A 21,985-nucleotide genomic window follows, 5' to 3' on the forward strand; every position below is an offset into this window, starting at 1 on the left:
TCAGGACGGATGTTCACCTGGGACATGACAATGATGTCGACTGATGAGGTCATCTGCGATTCTTCCAGGTTAGTTTAGTTCAGCCGAACATGTTTTTACCATCAGATCAAGAGGCATCACCACAGTTAGAGTTAAACAAAACTCAGTTTAAAACTCAGGCCACTGAAGTGTAGGACTGGAAGAGAATGGAAAAGCATCAGGGGAAAAAAAGAGCAATAATCCATGCAGGGGGGGAAACGCTCATTTGTTTGGAATGGCAATAAATTCCAGACTTTACCGTGAGCCACAGCTGGCCTCACACACACACACACACATACAGACACACACACACACTGTGTCAGCGGTGCTAGAATAAGCTTGTAAATTCCAGGGGCCGTGTCCAAATGAAGCGATGGCTACGGCTTGACAAGCACAAATTCACACGGGAGAGGAGAGTCCACCGTGAAACATTCATACAACAGCTGGACAAATGCACACAATGCATGAAAAGCTCTGATTCAGATCTCTCTCAATCAGCACTCCTGCTGCTGAGTTACAGTACATTAAACTTTACTTTGTGACGGACTTTTCAAATCAAGTGTGAAGCTGAAGGGAGATGCACAAAAGGCTGGGTGATAATATTTGACAATATTTAATGCAAATTTGTATGTGAATTTGCTCTGAAATAACACTTTTTTGCAACTGAGATCTAAATAAGTAAAGCTGTAAAAACATAAATAATAAAAATCTTGTAACATACAATTTAATTTTTTTTTTAAATTGTGAAACCAGTCCACTAGCCATCAGGAAAACATTAAATGAAATGAAATAAATAATAAACCCACAATAAGACAGACATTAAATAATAAATTAAATACAAAAATTTGAAATTACATATAAAACGAAAAAAAAAAGAAAAAATCAATAATATATAAATGCATAAACTATGTATTATATAATTTTATTTTATATGGTTTATTAGTTTATTTTACATTAGATATTATTTATTAAATAATTATAAAAAATAATTAATATTAAATAAACTAATAACATATAAAGCAGTACTTGCTGGCTTTATATGACAAAACAATATATATTAAATGCCCCTTAAATACCACACAGATGTAATGTCATTGAGTTTTTTGCGGTAGTGATCACAGAGATAAAACTCAAAAACTCACCAAAAACAGAATCTGTTCGGTTCTGGTGATATTGGCAGAACAGCAACAGAGTTTCAGCAGAGATTACTTCTGCTTTGCATGATGATGAACTCAGAAATGATGGTGCAAATGCACTCATCAACACAGGATTTTGCAATATAGGCTTTCAAAAACCAACAAAAATAATGAAGGGAACAAATCACCATATTCACATTTTTGTACTGTATTGTTTCCAAGAAAAAAATGACTATTACGCCGATGTGAGACTATGAAAGTCAGGATGTTTTTTCACTTTAAAGGGCTAAACTGAACTTTTCCAGAGACAGAGTTGGGATGTAAAGCAATGTTTCCAGCCAGTGGTTTTCCACTGCAGTAAATGCACGTGATGAACGTCTGATCTCACCTGTAGCATCCAGTCGCTGAAGGAGCGCTGCCAGGAGTCTCTCTTCTCCAGGTGCAGGTACGTGTTGAAGAGGATCAGGTACATGTAGCGCTCCAGATACAGCAAACTCTTCAGCGTCAGAGCCTGGATCTCTGCCTCACATTTAGAGCTCTTGATCTGTGAAATGTCACAAACAAGAGCCATAAACCACCAACACTCATGTGAACATCAAGCTGCTGCACTGTATCGCACGAAACAGAGAAATGGTGCAGGCGTCGCTGGTGGACTTGACTACATTTTTCAAGTATTTGCATTTTCTCACAGCATTTATATTTTGGGAAACGTTTATTTGAGCTTGACTACTTTCCAAAGCATAATACTGTAGATTTTACTCCACTAGATTTCATTACGTCATTCGTTATTTTGAACTGAAGAAATAGAAACACGCTCTGAAATGTGATAATGATGTCAGATTCATGAACAAGCTGATTCTTTTTAATGAACCTGTTGAATCAGTTCACAAATCACACCGAGCGATTCATTGGTGGATTGGACTAATCCGATCGAGTCTGTTCACGAGTGAACAACTCACTGATTCAATGATCTGGTTTGAGAGAGTCGTCATGTCTGACTTTTAAATGTAGATTATTATGAATGAAAATCATATTTAGGTCATGACTGTCAGTGATTTGTGAATTAAAGCGGCTGTGAAAACAGTCCACTGGCCTTTAGGAAACTTAATGGATGAAATGAAAAATTATATTACACTAATTGCTACAATAATCATGTGGCTTAATTGCATATTACCAACAAAATAATAATCAAATACACCTTTAATAAAACACAATAATGTCCAATTCTTAAATGAGCTGATTCTTTTTAATGAACCTATTGAATCATTTCGCAAAATGTTCTTAATGATTCATTGGTGAATTGGACTGATTTGTTTGCACCGATTCAATGATCTATTTAGAGAGAGTCTTCACGACTTTTAGAACTGATTAGAACTGAGTAAATGGAAATCATATTTAGGTAATGACTAAGTTATTTGTGAATTAAAGTTGTTGTGAAACCAGTCCACTGTCCATCAGTTTAAAAAAAAGCCATTTTGTGCTTTTACTCAAGTATTTAAAATAAAAAAGGGTATCTGGTACAGGGTATCTGTAGTTTTATACAAGTTCACAAAACTTTAATACTTTAATGATGATTAAACAATTATGTAAAATTATGCTGATTTGCCCCATATACGTGTTCAATTATGTATTTAAAAAAAACATTACTTATAAAACATATTGCATGTGTAATACAGAGCCTCGCTGGGAAGAAAACGAAACCCCACTCGAGTAACAATTTAAATCATTTTAAAAATGAATTAAAGCACTCCTGCTGACTGCGTAATCCTGTTCTTTTATAAATGAGATCAGGCCGAGTAATTGATGCAGGCGGCGGGAGATTAATTAGCCGTAATATTTAGTCTTTACTCAAACTGTTCCAACAAAAGAAACTCCAGAGCATAAAAAAGGCCAATTACACGCACAGCCAGAGAGCAAACGCACAATAACGGCCAATTAATTAAATTTAGAAAGATCAAGTCTTACACTTTCACTGCCTCAATGCTCAACGCTGCACTCGTTCTACAATAAAAGAGGATAATTAAACCCTTTTCAAGGTAATTTAGCCATGCTTGCAATGTATTTCTAATGTTTCAAGCTCTGTTCTGATCATTGATTCTCATCAGCCAGATGCATACTGAGGTTAAACTGGGACAGAAAACTCTGGAAACATATTGATCCCCATTGTTTTTCAGTCCAATGCAATGCATGATTCAGCAGAATCTTTGTTTGATTCAGCTCTGTCTCTCTTTTATGCTGTTTTAGTGGAATCAATAAACAAAATGCAACTTTACGCACAACAATGCATGAAAGAGAGCATGCACAAATTGAAGCGCTTGTGTTTTGGACCTGTTGAAGTATCGAACGAATGCATGGAAAGATATTTCAATGTAATTTAATGTTACCTCATAAAGGTCAAGCATGCAAATCAAAATCAGATTCATAAAACAAGCAGACAGAAATAATACTGTGTATTCTTGAACATATTGATTTTCTGGCATCCATTGGGTTCAAACCGGCGAAATGTCTGAAATAATCAAAGATAAATGCTATTAAAGGCAGATGTTTGTCTGGTTTTATTAAGCGACAGTCCTCCCTGCAGTGAAATCAGTGCAGCAGCTGCTTCAATGTGATTTAGATGATCGTTGACTAGAATGACGGTCTGAATCTGAAGAGTGAAAGCAAACGTCATTGTTTCTCACACCGCTGTGATTAATGAACTCGTTTAGCATCGTGTCTGTCGGCGGATCACTGATACTGAACACCGACAGACTTAACTTCAGCTGTGATCTGATACAGGAGACGATTGAAGGTGAACAAAAACACTAAAAGCATTCAACAGAATTAAAAAAACTTTAATATTTAATATATTTAACTATTTTTTTTATGTTTGTGAATTATATTTATAGTTAGATACGCACATTTTTTCTTTTGAAGTTGGTCCAGGGTCACCTATATACATAAAATAACGACTACTGAACTGACATACAAGAAGTTCACCTTTACCCTTAAGAGCACTTAGCAGATCGGTGAACGGGATTTCACCAAGTACAACATATTCCTGGAGCAACATCCTTCAACATCCATTCCAATCAACCAATCCGAATTGAAGGATAACTTTTCAGGAAATATCTGTTTTAGGCTTAGGTGCTTCTACACCCTTGTTATTTAGCTATTATTTCACACTGATTTTAGGAATAAATTATGAGTGGGTTTAGGTTTAGGGGTAGGGATTGGGTTAAGTCTGTATTTTTGGACAGTAATGTTGATCCAGGAACATGACTTACTTGGCAAATCACGGCGACTGGTAATAACAGCTCATGATGCAGCACCACAGGTTATGAGCAGAGCACGAATACTTCAGTCTGTCGAGAGCGCCACTGATCCTACTGAAGGAACGGAGATCAGCGAACCCTGGAGAGCTGCTTCAGCTGATAGAAGAGAGACGCTCCTCTCCTCATTCATCACGAGAGGCTTTACTCCAGCAGAAACCTCAACCGATGTGCTTTTAAGTAGATGAGCTCATCATTACTATTACAGGCACGAGGTGATGCGGGTACGAGAAAAAAAAAAAAAACATGCACAATTTCAATTAAGTACAACAAAACAATCAGGAACACTGTGTCAATGTCTAATCATGTCTAATCATGACGCACAAAACATGTTGCCTGGATACCAACAGTCCAGGTATGACACTGTTTTAGGTTCAAAAGCTCATCAGCCAATACTGTTATAATACATGGTAAAGTTTTAAAAGAGGAGCCGATAACGGGACTGAACACACAGGACTCTCCAGGGTGACAAAGAATTTATGAACGAGAAGGTCAAAGTGTACAGCTGACCCCTGAAGGTCAAAGGTCATGGGGACTTCACATTAAAAAGAGACCTGATGCTCCACAAACTCGAGCCCAGACACTTCACTTCATCACCCTCTGAGGCGCTTGGCTGACAGCAGTCCTGCATGGGAACTTTTACACAATTACACCAGATAAAAAACATGAAAATATCTGAGGAATCTGCTGACAAAGCTGCTCTCTGACACAAAATGTGTGGCATTCAGGGTCTGGACAAGATCATGCCTGATTTACATTTCTATGTATAATTCTTTTTTTAATAAATAAATGTAATAATAAATAAACTATTTAAAATAAATCAAAATTAAAATTAATAAAATTAAATGAATACATTTAAATAAAAATTCTACAGCAAAAAAATTCTCTAGTAGAGCATGGCGCTAGCAACGCCAAGGTCATGGGTTCGATTCCCAGGGAAAGCAAGAGCTGATAAAATGTAAAAACTGGAACTTGAATGCAATGTAAGTCGCTTTGGATAAAAGCGTCTGCTAAATGCATAAATGTAAATGTAAAATATAAAATAAACATTTGAAATAAAAAATAAAACAAATAAACATTTAAAATGAATACATTTAAATAAAAAACAAATGAAATAAATACTTAAAATCTAAAATAAACCTTTTAAATAAATAAATACATACTCTTTACATACCCTTTTGTTGCAATTCACTATTACCCCAACACAACAAGAGGACCAGGCTGATAGTGTAAAGTCTGGCTGCACGAGGTGAGCTTAATGTTAACATTAGAATGAAGTCCTCAGGGTTTACTGCATCGGTGTGCGGTCTGAATGTTAATGTACATTTTCTCCTCCTCGCCTCTCACTCTGCTGAAGTGTATTAAAGGGTGTCTGTGTGTTACAAAGCAGGACACAAGATAAATCGCTGAAGGAGGGACGTGAAAACATGCGATTAGAATCACAGTGAGGATGAAGAGATCCTTCAACCTCACATGAGCAGAGACGCCGAGTTCAATCAGAGACATAATGCATCCCAAACCAGCAAAAGACATTTCAAACTTAAATTTAGACTTGACTTAACCTGATGCATGAAAATGTTTCGACTATCAAGTCAGTCTGCTCTGAATGTACAGATAGCTATACTTTACCATGCTTTACCATACTCGGAAAAATCTCAATCTGATTAAACCTCCCTTTGTGGATGCATCCAAAAATAAAAATTATTTCAAATTTTTTAGAAGTGTTTGCATTAGGTTAGGAAGACAAGCATGTGATGCAATGCAATACAATTCAGTGCAATAAAATATATAAAAAATAAATAAATAAATAAACAGCCTTAAAAAATGCTTTATATAAAAACAGAACAGTTATTTTATATTAAGTAAATCATGTTTTGTTTTGTTTTTTGGATAAAGGTTTTCATCAATTTAGGAAGTAATATATAATGCATGCAATAAAATGCAATGCAACAAAACAAAACAAAACAAAAAGTGCCCTCTACATAAAACGAGTTTGACACCGCTGGCTTTATATTAGTTTATGGTCATTATAATTTGAAGTCTATGATATGTCCTCATTTCGATGTGTGTATTCATTCCTGTACCATCACTACCAGTTGTGCCCTGCACTCCCAAGAGCCTGTGAATACTGAGGGGACGGGAGCCTAAAAAAAAAACACACACACACGTCTGGATCATGATAGGACTAATGCCTGGAAGACACGTGTAAATAATAGAGTCTCCACACAAACACACACACATACTGCAGATGTTCATACCTCAACACAGTGTAAAGAAACAAGACATGAACACACACACACACAGGTCTGCTGTGTGCTGCTTTCTTTCACTGTTATGCATTCATCCTCTCAAAATATTCTTCCTCCATAAAGAAGCTCGTATGAAGTGAAATTCCCATATTCTTTCTGATAGGGTGACAAAATCCACTCCAGATTTCTCAGATTCCCTCCAAACCGCATGTTATTAAAGGGACAGTTCCCCCTTAAATCACTCTTCTGTCATCATTTACACTCGCTCATGTCATTCCAAACCCACATGACCTTTCATTTTGTTCAAAACAGAAGGTTTTAGTTAGTTCAGAAGGTTAGCAGAATATTCATGCTGCTCTTTTCCCTTCAGTTAACAGACAGTGACCACATATGTTCCAAAACAAGAAAGAAACGGCATAAAACAACCATAAAAGTGATCTGTATCAATCATTGAACAGCTACACGGGTTGTTCTTTAAAAAAAACATATGACTTTAAAAAATGAATATCTAAAATAAAGTAAATCCTGTTTAAGTAAGGTTTGCTGTAGGTTAGGAAGAATGCAATGCATTGCGCCCTCTACATAAAATGAGACACTTGAATTGCAACATATGAGTGTGATGCAGAGAGTAAAATGAGAAAGCAGTAGCTCAGGTGGTGTATGACGGTGCATGAAGATGTTTGCTTTAGCCAGGCCTGTATTCATAAGCATGAACATGCATAGAAACTCATACATGCACAAACATGAGCATACATGCATATGCATATATATGCGCATATATCTATATATATATAGAATTTATAAATGTGTATGTATATACACATGTATGTATGTATGTATGTATGTATGTGTGTGTGTGTGTGTGGTTGTACGTATACATATATATATATATATATATTATATTTTTTTTTTGGTGTTTGGCTTAGTGTTATGTTAGAATCATTATTACACTGTTTATGTTATACTGTATATATATAGTAAATAAGTAAACAATATATAAGTAAACAAATATCTACTTTTTTCAAAATCTTTATTATATTTTTATTTTTATATTACATTTTTGATATTTATGTTATTTAGAGCAAATTTAGTGCAGGAAAAGCATAAAGTGCTCATTACAAATGTGTATAGAAAGTCGGTTAATAAATGTTCATAGTGCGCAGAGCTGCATTTTCTAAAAAAGAAGCTGAAATATAAGAGACTTTTCATTTGTGTCACATGTTTTGATCACTACATCATTCCCAGAGTTACACTTATTACAGAGTTTGTGGTTTATACTATTTATATTCCACTTTACAATAATTCCAATATGTGTAAAATAAAGAATGAGTCAGTCTGTCCGACGGCACAGTGACAACACACACACACTCTCTCTCTCACACACACACACACACACACTCTCTCTCTCACACACACACACACACACACACACACACACACTCTCTCACACACACACTCTCTCTCTCTCACACACTCTCACGCACTCACACTCTCTCTCTCACACACACACTCTCTCACACACACACTCACACTCTCTCTCACACACACACACTCTCTCTCTCTTACACACACACGCGCATGCTGCACGTGGCGGGAAACACATTCCTTCCATTCCAGAGAGAAAAATGTGCACGGAGATCTGGTGCATTAACTGGAAGAAAAGATGATGAACATTTTAATAGCACTTTCCCAGTTACCTCACTGAATCTCAGCCAGAGCAGAAAAAAATAAAAATCGCCATGATTATGTCATGAATTATGAATTTCCACTCCAGCGCTGTGGCCCACAGACACAAGAGGCAGAGAAATGAATTCAATAATTCCAGCCGGGATCTGATGTCTGGAATGCTGATCATGTGGACGGGAACAGACAGACACACAAGTGCCTCCTGATAGAAACGAAAGCAGCAGCGCGACAGACTCACAGCTGAGCTTCTGTAACACGAACTAAAACAAAGATGCCACGTGAAGCTACAACAGTTCACCTGCTATAAACACCTTGTGACCCGTGCATCTTTATATACACTCTATCACTCAAACGCTTGAGCTATGGAAGTATTTGAAAGAAGCTCACCAAAGCTGCAATTATTTGATCAAAAATACAGTAAAATGTGAAGTATTATTAGAATTCAATACAGCTGTTTTCTATGTGAATATTTGTTAATATGTAATTTATATAATCAATGTTGTAAAAAGTTGTGCTGCCCAATTGATGAATAGTATAGCAGCCGGTTTCCACCACATAATAAAATAAAAAAGGCAATTTTGACCTTTTATCTAACAATTCTGACTTTTGTAGTCTGTATTATGAATTTATATTTGACAATACTGATTTTTTTTCCACACTGAATTGAGTTCATATCTTGAAATTCAGACTTTTTTCCTCATAATTATGAATCTATATCTCAAAATTTGACTTTTTTTCTCAGAATTATTCATTTCTCACAATTCAGACTTTTTTCTCCAAATTATGAATTTATATATTTCAGTTCTGAATTTTTCTCAGAATTATGAATTTATATCTTGCAATTACGACTTTTTCCTCAGTTTATATCTTGCAATTCTGATTGTTTTTTTCTCTAAATTACTCATTTTTATCTTGTAGTTCTGACTTGTTTCCCTCACAATTCTGACTTGAATTTTTTTTTTACTTTTTACTCACATTTTGACTTCTATTGCGAGTTGATATCCTGCGATTCTGTCACAATTACCTTTGTTCTTTTTTGTCTTCCTGTGGCAGAAACAAGCTTCCACAGAAAACAAAGTTCAAAAGAACAGCATTTATTTGAAACCCAAATCTCTTGTGACATTATAAATGCCTTTACTGTCACTTCTGATCACTTTCTGAATAGAATTATGCGATGCTGAACTCTAATGATCGTGCAGCGTTGCAGCGCTGATAGTCTAAGTGCTCGTTTGTCCATCTGAGGACCGTAATGATTCGCAGCATGCAGCTTTTGAGTCTGAACAATGCGTCGGAGGCTGTAATGTGGAAACCGTGCCTGTGTGTGATGTGGAAAGGGCCTTTTTATTGATGCTCAGAGATGTGCTCACATTAAAAAGTCGAAAAGAAGCCAATTATCAGCACACAAACCATCAAGACAGGCCTGATGCAACGCCTCGGGCATGAAAGGTGTTATTAGTCCCAATGATTTCTGGTGAGAGGTCTAAACAAACGGACCTTTATTTGGCCACAGGGCTCGCTGGGAGTTAGTGAGATGGATTTCTCCAAGAAAACAATCAGTAAACACATCACACATGTGCTTCGGCTGTGTGTTCAATAACAGATGCACAAATGGATTGTTTCTGGAGACCTGGAATATCCTGCGCCGAGAGACTCGGACATGTGCTGCCAATTACAGCACGGTCAAGGGTCCCGATGCAATGAAGCCTCTATTGTCGTCTGTATTGAAGACGCCTGATTCAAGCATCATGTTAAAGAGAAAACAAAACTGAGGGTTCAAGCAGAGAGAATGTTAGCATTAACTCGTGATTTGACAGAGCAAAACTCGCAGCAAAAAGAGCATCCGTATGAAGCTTTACAGACAAAGTATGGACTTCTGACTTAAAGAGAAATGGATTTGATGATAAAGTACAATGCAAAAATTTCACTTGTTTTTTTTGCATTTAAAAGTTAAGCAACAAATGAACTCAAGAAGCAACACTGCATGAGGTTTGTTTTCAAAGACCATTTCTTTAATACCAGTTTATTTTGTCTTATTGCACTTGCAAATTTTGTCCATACTTAAAATACAGAATACTAGACTTAAAAGTGCAGTAAGACACAATACACTTACATTAAAGATACGATCTATGAAAATCTCATGCAGTGCAGTTTATCTTACTTTGAGAATATTTTTGCTGAAAAATCTGATAATATATGCTTAAGATCAATGCTATTATTGTTAACTAAAACATTTAAAATTTGTATTAAAAAATTTGAATTATTTTTGGCAACTAAAATAAATTTTATATTCAATAATTCAATATTTCCGGTATGCATGAATCATATTTATTCAATACACCCAACATATTTTTATTTTTTTCCACTGAGCTTGTTGCAGTACATTCTGGTGTTGTTGTGAAATGAAATATCTTAGATAGCATTTTACATTTGATGCAAGCATTAATAAGGTGATGTTGAAATGCTGTCGGCTGATCTGTGATTTGGAGTGGGATCTTCGGTGCTGAAGCGTGTGCGGGCCACTCTCTTTAAATCAACAGGCCTAAGCCCTCTGAATGCCAGCCAAACAGCAGCAAATCACTATCATATGTCAGCTGTTTGGACCCTCACTCTTTCCGTAGAGGAGCCTGAATGTGTGTGTGTGTGTGTCTGAGAGTTCCTAATGACTTTAGCAGACACTCCCATTTTCCAGCCACAAATACAAACGTGACGCAAACAGACAGCCAGAAACCATTGAGAGAGAGACACAGCTACAGCGCACAATCAGCTCTCTGTGACTGACTAATGGCTCACACACACACACACACACACACACACACACACACACAATCTCCTCTGTTTTCTGTCGTGCTTTCATCAATTCACAGGCTGTTTTCTGTGGACTTCCTTCAGTGACTCTGCATGATGCCCATAAATATTAAATCATACTTCAGGATTTCTTTCCAAACAAAACAGACAGAGCAAATAATTTCCATTCAGACTTCTATGATGATATTTACGTAGTAAAGCCAAGCAAATTCAGCGTGTTTACTTTATTTCCAGCTATTTTCAGCAACTTTCAAATATTTACTCTAGTTTCCACCACACAATAATAATAAAATACAAAGTAATTCATTATAATTTATTTGTAATTATATTTCTTGTAATAAAAACAATATCTATAAATAATTTAATGTTTTTCAAAGAAATCTCTTCTGCTCTCCAAGGCTGCATTTATTTGATTAAAAAGACAGTAATATCTATAAAATTGTGAAATAATATTACAATTTAAAATATCTGTTTTCTATGTGAGAATCTATTAAACTGTAATTGATTTCTGTGATCAAAGCTGTATTTGAATTGTATTATTGTTGTTCATTTCAATTAAATTATAATAAAATGTAATAAAATTATATTTTTTATCATATTTTTTTATATATTAAATTATTACCATCACCTAACATCATTATTATATTTATTATTATTGTTAAGAAGATGATGAAATAAAGAAGAAAAATAATGTAAATGTAAAAAAAGTCTCTCTCTTAAAGGTGAAATGTGTCATTTTAAAATTCTCTCCTATTCCAGTTTAATATGCAGGTAAACATTGCTAGGTTGACTTCATGAAGCACTTTTTTGACATGAAACCGCTTAAAAACCACATCAGCATCACGATGGAGAGTTTTGCACATTTTCTACAAAAGAGGTAAAAATCAAGTTTTGCAATTCATTCGGTGTTGTTAGTGGCACAGAGATCACACACAAGTCAGAAAGAGTCTGATATGTTTGTTCTGAGCAGATTAAATGTGAAAAGCACCTGCAGTGATGCAGAGAGATTAATGTTCAGATGTGAGATCTGCTCTGGGTTATACACAAATACATGTAACGAGCCCCTGAGAGAAACTAATGCATAAAATAAATCAGAAATCAAATGTAGCGCAGCTCTTAAGCAGATCAGAGCGTGACTGCAGACGTGACAGACACAGAAAGGAGCAAATCCATCAGACCGAGGCTTCACTCTCAGCTGTGGGGCGTCCCGAATAATCCAGCATAAAATATTACACAGCATCACAATCACAGCTCACACCAGCTTCATCATTCCTGCACGTCTGAATATGTGCCACAAAACCATTACATTCATAACTTCTAAAGATGCAAATCATATCAATTATTTTTTTCTATCACTATCACAAATGAATTTAAGGAATATTTCAAATAAAATCATTTACTTTTTCAAAATATGCTTAAAATGTGTTAAATTATCAAGTTAATAATTAAATTAAAATTATAATTTGTAAATTAAATTACAAATTGTTATTATTTTAAATAGTTTTACAAAATAGAAAAAAAAATGAACCTAGAAATAGAAACAGTTATTTATAATATTAACAATATTATTTTTTTATCATTATAATACTAATCTTATTTATATACTATTATAGCATTTATTCACATTTTGATTCACAGCTTTTATTTTTATATTTAAAATTTTTACTTCAATTTTAATTTAGCAACTAATTTCTATTTTTTTCTATTCAGCTTTCATAAATATATATATATATATATATATATTTATTTATTTTTTCTATTTATATATATATATATATATATATATATATATATATATATATATATATATATATATATATATATATATATATATATATATATATATATATAAAAAGAAAGAAAAAAAAAAAATATATATATATATATATATATATATATATATATATTTTTTTTTTACATCAGCCATTGTTATTTTAGTTAACTTAAAACTAAAACTAAAATAAATACACTTTAAGTGAAATAAATTAAAATATGAAAAATTCATATTGCCACTTAGTTTAACTTGATTTGCTAAAATAACCAAAACAAAAACTGAAATAAGTATTAAAAACTATACATATTTACTTTTTTAATAATTTTATTTTTTAATAATATGTATATATAATTTTGGAAAAAAAAGACTTAGTACTCACAATGAAATGACTCAGTAATCAGATACGAGTGCTTCGGTGTACATCAGATGATCAGAAGCCAAATATGTTTGGATTTAGTCCTAAAAATATCGTTAGCCAATAGATTTCTAGGAATCTATGTTTTTATGATCTTCTAGTGCTTACAGCGCTTTTAACATCTCATCTATGAGGGTTTCCAGAGCTTCTATTAAATTTCCATGCCTTTTCCAGAACTGAGCATATATACATTTATATCACTGATACAGACATTTCTTGTAATTTATGTATGGAGATTAACCATGACTTTTAAAATGCAAAAATAACTCTTTTTAAAAGCACGCTCAGGTTGTCTCATTTTAGCTCTTTACACACAAGATTCAATGCATGTCAGATATCAGTGCAGAGTAAAAGCGAGCTGGTTCACAGCTTTAATCTGGCTCAGCACATGTGCGCTCAGACGGACGGCTCTAATTGTTCTAGTCCAATGAGTTTGGCTGCCGTCCCTCCACACGCACACGCTTTCCATCAGGATCTTTTTGTGCGGCGGTCTCTCCTAAATTCCCACCGTCTGGATCGGCTCCATCCCTCCCTCTCGTGACGTCGCTACCTTTCTTCTCTCTACATTCTCTTCTTTCTGCAAATATTTTTCCACACCGCCGTCCAAACCATGAGGGCCTTTCTTTAGGCACTGATTTACATTTCCTCCACTTTTACTGGAATATTTCATTGGGTTTTTCAGCTTCGCCTCACTATATGATTTGGCTTCAGCGTCAGATGGGAAACTGAAACCAGAATCAGTCTGACTAGAGCAATACGTGCAGAACAAAGCAGTCTTTCGATTAAAATATATAGTGCAAAGGATCCATGGCATGACAAGCGCTTTCAGATAATCCATCAGACGCGTGTTATACAGACAGAAGTGATATGAAATGAAATTATTAGGCTCGTGTGTCAAAGCTGTCTGAAAGTTTGCACTGTAATCAAACAAACCGCACAAGAACTGAAGCGGATGTCAGTGGTCCAGAGTGGGATGCGGTTGCCATGGAAACAGTGTGATGATGGATGGACGGCGGAGATGAAGCGGTCAAAACGTGATTGCAACATCAGATGATTAACAGCAGCCAAAAAATAAGGCAAAAACAGTGCCAAATGCAAACAAACACTTCTCATATTGACAAATGAATGAATATTAAACCCATAATTTCATGAAGCCAGACCTAACTACCTTTTTTGACCAAAAACTGTCCAGTGATTGACACAAAAAGCAACCAAAGACAGTCTGATTGTATTTATGCGCCATTTAGGGGCGGGTTCTGAAAAAGTTGATATGATAATATTTGTTGTGATTGTATTTGAGCTAATTGCCATATCAGCTTTAAATGCTATTATATGGCAGATACAGAAAATGATCAAACATTTGATAAAATTATCAAGTTAAAGTTCTGATTTATATCAGAGTGTAATGGAATATAAAAAATAAAAAAGGAAAACATTTTCTAGATGAATTGAATTTTGATTAAGCATTACCAAGTCAAAAAATTACAACAAAAGATGCATATGCATGCGTACAGATCTTCACAATAACATTTAGAAAATAGATTTTCATTTCATGATGGCTTTAAAAAATACTGCAGACCAATAACAGTTTTACAGTCAAGAAGTGCAAAAATATTGACATTTCTATGGTTTGATATCACAATAATAGAAAAAATGAAACGCCTGTTGATATTCAAATCAGAATTTCGGATCATTTAGCTCAGATTATTTCACAGTTATATGATATTATCCGGAAAATAAGTCACACCGGGTCAAAATTGCATTGTTGAGAAGAAAAAATAAATTAAGTTGCATTGGCGTAGAAGATGCGTTTTATTATTCGATTCAGAAATAAAGTAAAATACCAGTAAATAAAATACAATGTTTACAAACTTTATAAACACTGTAAACGTGTTTTATTTCCTCTCGATGCACAGCAAATGCAGTATTTAGAACAGAATTAGACCGATAAATGCAAGTTTAGCACATATAAGATGATTAAAAAATGTACTTATATAAATATTAGTGCTGTCAAATTAATCGTGATTAAATCACATCCAAAATAAGTTTGTTTACATACATCATATATATATATATATATATATATATATATATATATATATATATATATATATATATATATATATATATATATATACACACACACACACACGTGTGTGTGTGTGTGTGTACACTGTTTATTTATTATTTTTATGCATGTATATATTTATATTTTGAACATATTTACATGTACCTGTATATACATTTATATTATATATAAATATAGTTAATATATAAACAGCATATTTTTCTGAAATATATACATGCATGTGTGTGTATTTATATATACATAATAAATATACACGGTACACACTCATATTATGTAAACAAAAACTTTTATTTTGGATGGGATTAATCATTTGACAGCACTAATAAATATAACTATTTATATAGCTATATACAGTAGTTATATTCTGGAAAATGTTCAAAACAAAGCATAATTTAGAAGCATATGTTTAAAGGGACAGTTCACACAAAATTTTAAATTCTGTCATCATTTACTCACCTTCAAGTTTCAAACCTGTATGATATAATTTCTTAAGATATTATGAAGAATGTTTGTAACCAAACAGCTGACGGTACCCATTGACTTCCATAGTATTTTTTTTTTACTTACCATGGAAGTCAATCAGCATCGTAATGAAACCAATGGAGCTACAATCAGCTTTTGGGAGACGCAGCCCTGGTCACTAACATTCTTCAAAATATCATCTTTTATGCTCCATACAAGAAAAAAGCTCAAACAGCTCGAGGATGAGCAAATGAGGACAGAATCGTCATTTTTAGGTGACCTGTCCCTTTCGGGGTCTCGGACAACTAAATCGCTTTCAGCATCACACATCAGACGGTCATTTGTACACAAAAACATCCTGTGATCATTTCAATTACAAATCGCTCTCCATCAGCAGCGCTTATCTAAAGCAACAAAGAGACAAGAGACAGAAGAGAAGGATTAGTGTTCGCTTTCCACACGGGAAAAACTAATCTGAGACGGGACGAGGGTACTGTAATGACCGAACGCAGAGGGAAAAATCAGCGGCTTGAGACAATGTGATTCATTGAGAGCGGCCCTCGCTGCACAAACCTGCATTGATTGGCCAGCCGCCCCTCTGAGCTTTACATAAGAGCGACAGTGACGCCCAGGACCGTCCTGACCCACAAACACAATTACACACGCCCCTCAGAAACGACACAACGTCCGTTAGCCGTTACACTGATAAAAATGATTTTGTGGTGAAGTAAATACTACAGAAAAACAGATGTAAATTGTGACCCTGGACCACAAAACCAGTCATACGGGTCAATTTATACATCATCTGAAAGCTGAATAAATAAGCTTTCCATTGATGTCTGGTTTGTTCTGGAATCTGAGGGAGCAAAAAAATCTAAATATTGAGAAAATCATCTTTAAAGTTGTTCAAATGAAGTTCTTAGCAATGCATATTACTAATCAATAATTAAGTTTTATATATTTACGGTAGGAAATTCAATTCAATATTAGTACTCAATTTAAGCTTGTAGAATTTAAAGTTTGAACTTATAAGTATATTTTACTTGGAATTGTTTGTTATTTTTTAGTGCTGTCAAACAAATAATTGTGATTAATCTCATCCAAAATAAAAGTTTTTGTTTACATAATATATGTGTGTATACTGTGTATATTTATTATGTATATATAAATACAAACATATGCATGCATGCATTTAAGAAAAATATGTTATGTTTATATATTAAATATTTTATATAAAATATAAGAATATAATATAAATGTGTATATACACATGTAAATATTTTTTAAATATATACTGTATGTGTGTTTTTATATGCATAATAAATATACACAGTATACACACACATTATGTAAACAAAAACTTTTATTTTGGATGCGATTAATTGCGATTAATCGTTTGACAGCACTATTATTTTTACAAAGATTGTTTAAGTAATTAGCAAAGTCATGATCCCGTTGTTCCCAACATGCACTTGGGCATGAATAATTAATCAGATTAATTTTTTGCTATTTTCGAGATGCATTTACACAGTTTTATGGTTGCTTTTGTTGTGAGGTTCAGTAACTTGCTTGTTTTGTGACATCTGGAGTTAATTTTCCACTCAAAATGACCCATGCATACTCAAACACTATTGAATAATTGTTACCGTCATTGTGTGTATATTGTGTGTATATATTGTGTGTATATTGTGTGTGTATATTGAGGTCTCTGTGTTCATTTGGTTAATAACTACATTGAGTCAACATATTACCTTTAAAAGAATAACGAGCTGTCTACTTGCTTATGTACATGTTTGTAAGTGAACCACATGCTTTAATTAATTTTTTTTCAGTGCTATGTTGTTTGAGTAAAGTTTACAAACCACTGAGTGAAATATACTTGAGTTTTAAGTAGAAATTACTCAAACTCTAACTGGCCACATTAAATTTACTTATTTCCTTTGACAATTTTACATAACTTAAGTAGATTTTTACTTAATTCCATATTTAAATTATACTTTAAAAATATGCATGCAAAAACCTGCAAAAGTAAAAACGTTTGAATCAAACACCTCAAACAAACACTAGAGGGTTTTCCCAGAATCCTTCTAATGAAATCAAGGAGACTCTTGACATTTGAGCTGCTTGTATGAATAGAGGCTGAAGTTGATTAGCGTCTGATTATGGAGTAATTGTGGAAATCTAACGAGGGAGCGTCTCAATGGAGAAAACGTGGTGCCATCTACAGGACACTCAGAGACGACACAAGAATACAGATATAGATAAAACACACAAAGCTGCCAAACAAATCATTATAGAACATGAGGAGATTTAAAACACATGTTTCATGAGCACTTCATCACGCTTCTGCTTTACTGCTTCAATGCATCAATAAAATACAATTAAATTAAAGATAAATATTTGGAGCATACATTCAGAATAAAATAAAATTTAGTAATGTTTTATTTTCATTTAAATAAATAAATATGCATATTTAAAATAAAATAAAACTTAGAACATATAAAATCAAAATAAAGTATTGTTTTATTTTAAATAAATCAATAATTATTAGAAAATAAATAGAACATACAAAATAAGAGCATATATTTAGAATAAAATAAAATGAAGTATTTTGTTACATATTAAACAATTATTAATGAATAAATATTATAAAATAAATAAAATATATTTATATAAAAATATTATTTAAAATAAAAAAAGATTTAAGATTAAATAAATTATAAAACAAACTTCCTACTAACTCTCAAATAAAACCTAATGCAACTATTTCTTCCTCTGCAGTCACAGTATCAAGCCAGTAAACACAGCTGTAAACCAGCAATCAGACTGAAGCAGCTTGTGGTGGTGTGTACTGCATGCATCAGACAGACTGAACCGATACACAGCGACACGATCAATCAGTACAGGAGATGACAGATCGCCCTCTACCTGTCTGTAGGTGCAGATGATGATCTCCCGCAGGTGATAGTGCAGCGGCGTCATGGTCTCACTGACGGAGTCTAACGCCAGATCAACCTCCCGCTTCATCCGGTGACCGTCAGGGAGCAACCGCACCAACTTCATCACCACCTACGACACAGACAACACACTCTAAATACATATATACACATGCTATTCATTTAGCAAAACAACTGCTGTTCCACGAGTCCTGATACTGGTTTGATGTGAGGAAAAGCATTTTGTCTAAGCTTCATAAACCAAGTACAAATATAAATGGAATTTAATCTGATGCTTGAGCAGAAATTAAAAGTATAATAAAAAAATATCATAATATAGTAATAAAATATTGTATATAAATGAAATTTAACCTGATGCTTTAGAAATTAAATAATAAAAGTATAGTAAAAAAAAATATTATAATAAAAATATATCATAATACAGTAATAAAATATTATATATAAATGGAGTTCAAACTGATGCTTGAGCAGAAATTAAATAAAGAATAAAAAATATTATAATAAAATATATCAATACAGTATTAAAACATTATATATAAATAATCATACAATATTTATAAATACAAATATTTTAACTATAATTAAAATAGTTAATATTAAATATTTAATTATTTAATTATAAATATTTAATTGTATCATAAACCAAGTACAAAAAAATTGAATTTAACATGACGCTAACTGATTTAACATCAGTTAAAAACTTTAAACATGAGCAGAAATGAGAAAATTATAATTATAAAATCATAAAATTATTAGAATAAAAATATTATACTAAAAATACGTTCATAAATAATAAAATATAAATTATATATTTTTTAAATCATAAAATATTTATGATATAATATTTAATTATTTAATTAAGAATATATATAATTGTATCATAAACCAAGTACAAAACTAAATGGAATTTTGTTACAAAACAAAACGAACACTAATGTGTTATTATTATAATTATTAAAGCATATTTAATACGAAGATAAATATGTTTGAGTTTGATCTGCCCTACATCTCCCAGCATCCATAACCTGTACAGGGTCACAGAAGACAAATTTGAGTGTGTTTTTAGGGCAGATGATCCCACAGGTTACTGTTGCCCTGAATCCATCCTGAGGTCACCATTGACTGCATGTGAATCTGAGCTTGATTTAGCAGAATAATGTGTGTGAAATGACCCTGAGGAACAGAAATCACCACAGCTACTGACACACAGAGCGAAAGATCACACGAGCGGGTCAGAAACACATGCGTCATTCACTGAATGTGGGTCAGAAACCAGGCGTTTTCCACGCCATCAGTGTTTCTGGATATCACAACTCTGAGCTCACAGCCTGAATTAAACTTAATTAATTAAATTAAACTATGTTCCTAATAAAGATACAGGACAAGCGAGCTTACAGCAGTTATTCACAAAGATAGCACAGTGAAGAGACGTCTCGTACCACTGATGCTATAAACCAGGTTTCATGTTACAAAAACCCTGAGGAATCAGAAAAACCAGAAACCACAGCTGGCAGAGCGAAAACAGATGGACTTCTGGGAATGATAGATGGTTTGAGAGGCTCTCCAAATCTAAACTTCACAGACAAGAAACCGCTGAAGATCTTAATGGTGACGTGTAGGAAAGAGAAAATGCATACAAGATCCAAATCACAGATGAAATGTGTAACATTAATATTGAGACTCTAAATTCAGATGCTTGAGAACCACCAGGAGAAATGAGATAAACACCTGAATGATCTGAACCGCTTTAATAATCAATTAAATGCCACATTACTAATGCACTAATGCTAAATATAACCCCTTGAAGCACTTTATGAATGGAAAAAAATAATTATATACTCGTTTATAAAAAAAGTTCATTTATTGTATTGTATAAGGTGTACACTACCAGTCAAATGTTTTTGAACGGTGAGATTGTGTTTATTAAAGAAGTCGCTCACCAAGCCTGCATTTATTTCATCCAAAGTACAGCAAAAACAGTAAAATTGTGAAATTTTTCTACCATTTAAAATAATTGATTTCTATGTTTATTTCTGTTAAACTGTATTTTATTTCTGTGATCAAAGCTGTATTTTCAGCATCATTACTCCAGTCTTCAGTGTCACATGATCTTCAGAAATCATTCTAATATACTTGCTCAAGAAAACATTATTATTATTATGTTGAAAACAGCTGAGTAGAATTTTTCAGGTTTCTCAGATGAATAGAAAGTTCAGAAGAACAGCATTTATCTGAAATAGAAATATTTTGTAACATTATAAATGTCTTTATCAATTTAATGCATCCTTGCTGAATAGAAGTATTAATTTCTTTCACAAAAATGTGTGTGTGTGTATATATATATATATATATATATATATATATATATATATATATATATATATATATATATATATATATATATATATATGGGACCTTGACTTCAGAGACAGAGGAAACAGAAGAAATCTTACTGTTCAAAAACTGTTGACTTGTAGTGTGTATTGTGTAAATTGCATGTCTTGTTTATAAATGAAACCTTTTTTTTTTAAAGATATTTTCCGTATTTGTCATCCAGCAAAACATGAAATAAAAAAAAAAATAAAAAAAATAAAAAAAACGTTAGATTAGATTAAAAAGAAAGGTCATAATGTAGAAGTGCATCACCTCAAACTCGCCCTTTGTGTATTTGGCGTCAGGAACGCTTACGATTTCATCCTCACAAGACTCTGGAAAACCCTGCCAAACAAAAACATCCAACATATAGAGAATTACTACAATGCACCATAAGTAGGTCAAACAATACACAGTTCTGGGGGGGGTTCAAAAGTCTGAGACCACAAGAGAAAATTATATTCAGTGATAAATTAAATTAAATAATTAAATGCTTACTTTGTTACATATTTGTTAGAATATAATTGTGTAACAAAAAACAAAACCTATATATATATATATATATATATATATATATATATATAAAATCAGCATCACACTTTGAGTGAAATGTACAATATACTATATTTAGACTTCTACTTTTATGATGCTTTTTTGTCCCTTTGGAGCTTAGTAATCATGGTTTCTTCTAAATGTCTTTGTGTTAAAAA

The 21,985-nt window shown here is 33.2% G+C and overlaps 1 protein-coding gene across 2 annotated transcripts in view; it reads right to left on the reverse strand.

Moving 5' to 3' along the window:
- LOC306857603 (paladin-like) overlaps positions 1-21,985 on the reverse strand; it is a 69,825-nt gene that overhangs the window by 11,382 nt on the left and 36,458 nt on the right. For both annotated transcript variants that reach the window (XM_079397622.1, XM_079397623.1), the window contains exons 17-19: positions 21,549-21,620; positions 18,874-19,014; positions 1,543-1,698 (exon numbers count right to left, since the gene is read on the reverse strand). In XM_079397622.1, coding sequence (XP_079253748.1) covers positions 1,543-1,698; positions 18,874-19,014; positions 21,549-21,620 — 369 coding nt within the window. The remainder of the gene's footprint in view (positions 1-1,542; positions 1,699-18,873; positions 19,015-21,548; positions 21,621-21,985) is intronic.

This window comes from Barbus barbus, assembly GCF_936440315.1.
Source record: "Barbus barbus genome assembly, chromosome: 38".
Taxonomy (NCBI): Eukaryota; Metazoa; Chordata; class Actinopteri; order Cypriniformes; family Cyprinidae; genus Barbus; species Barbus barbus.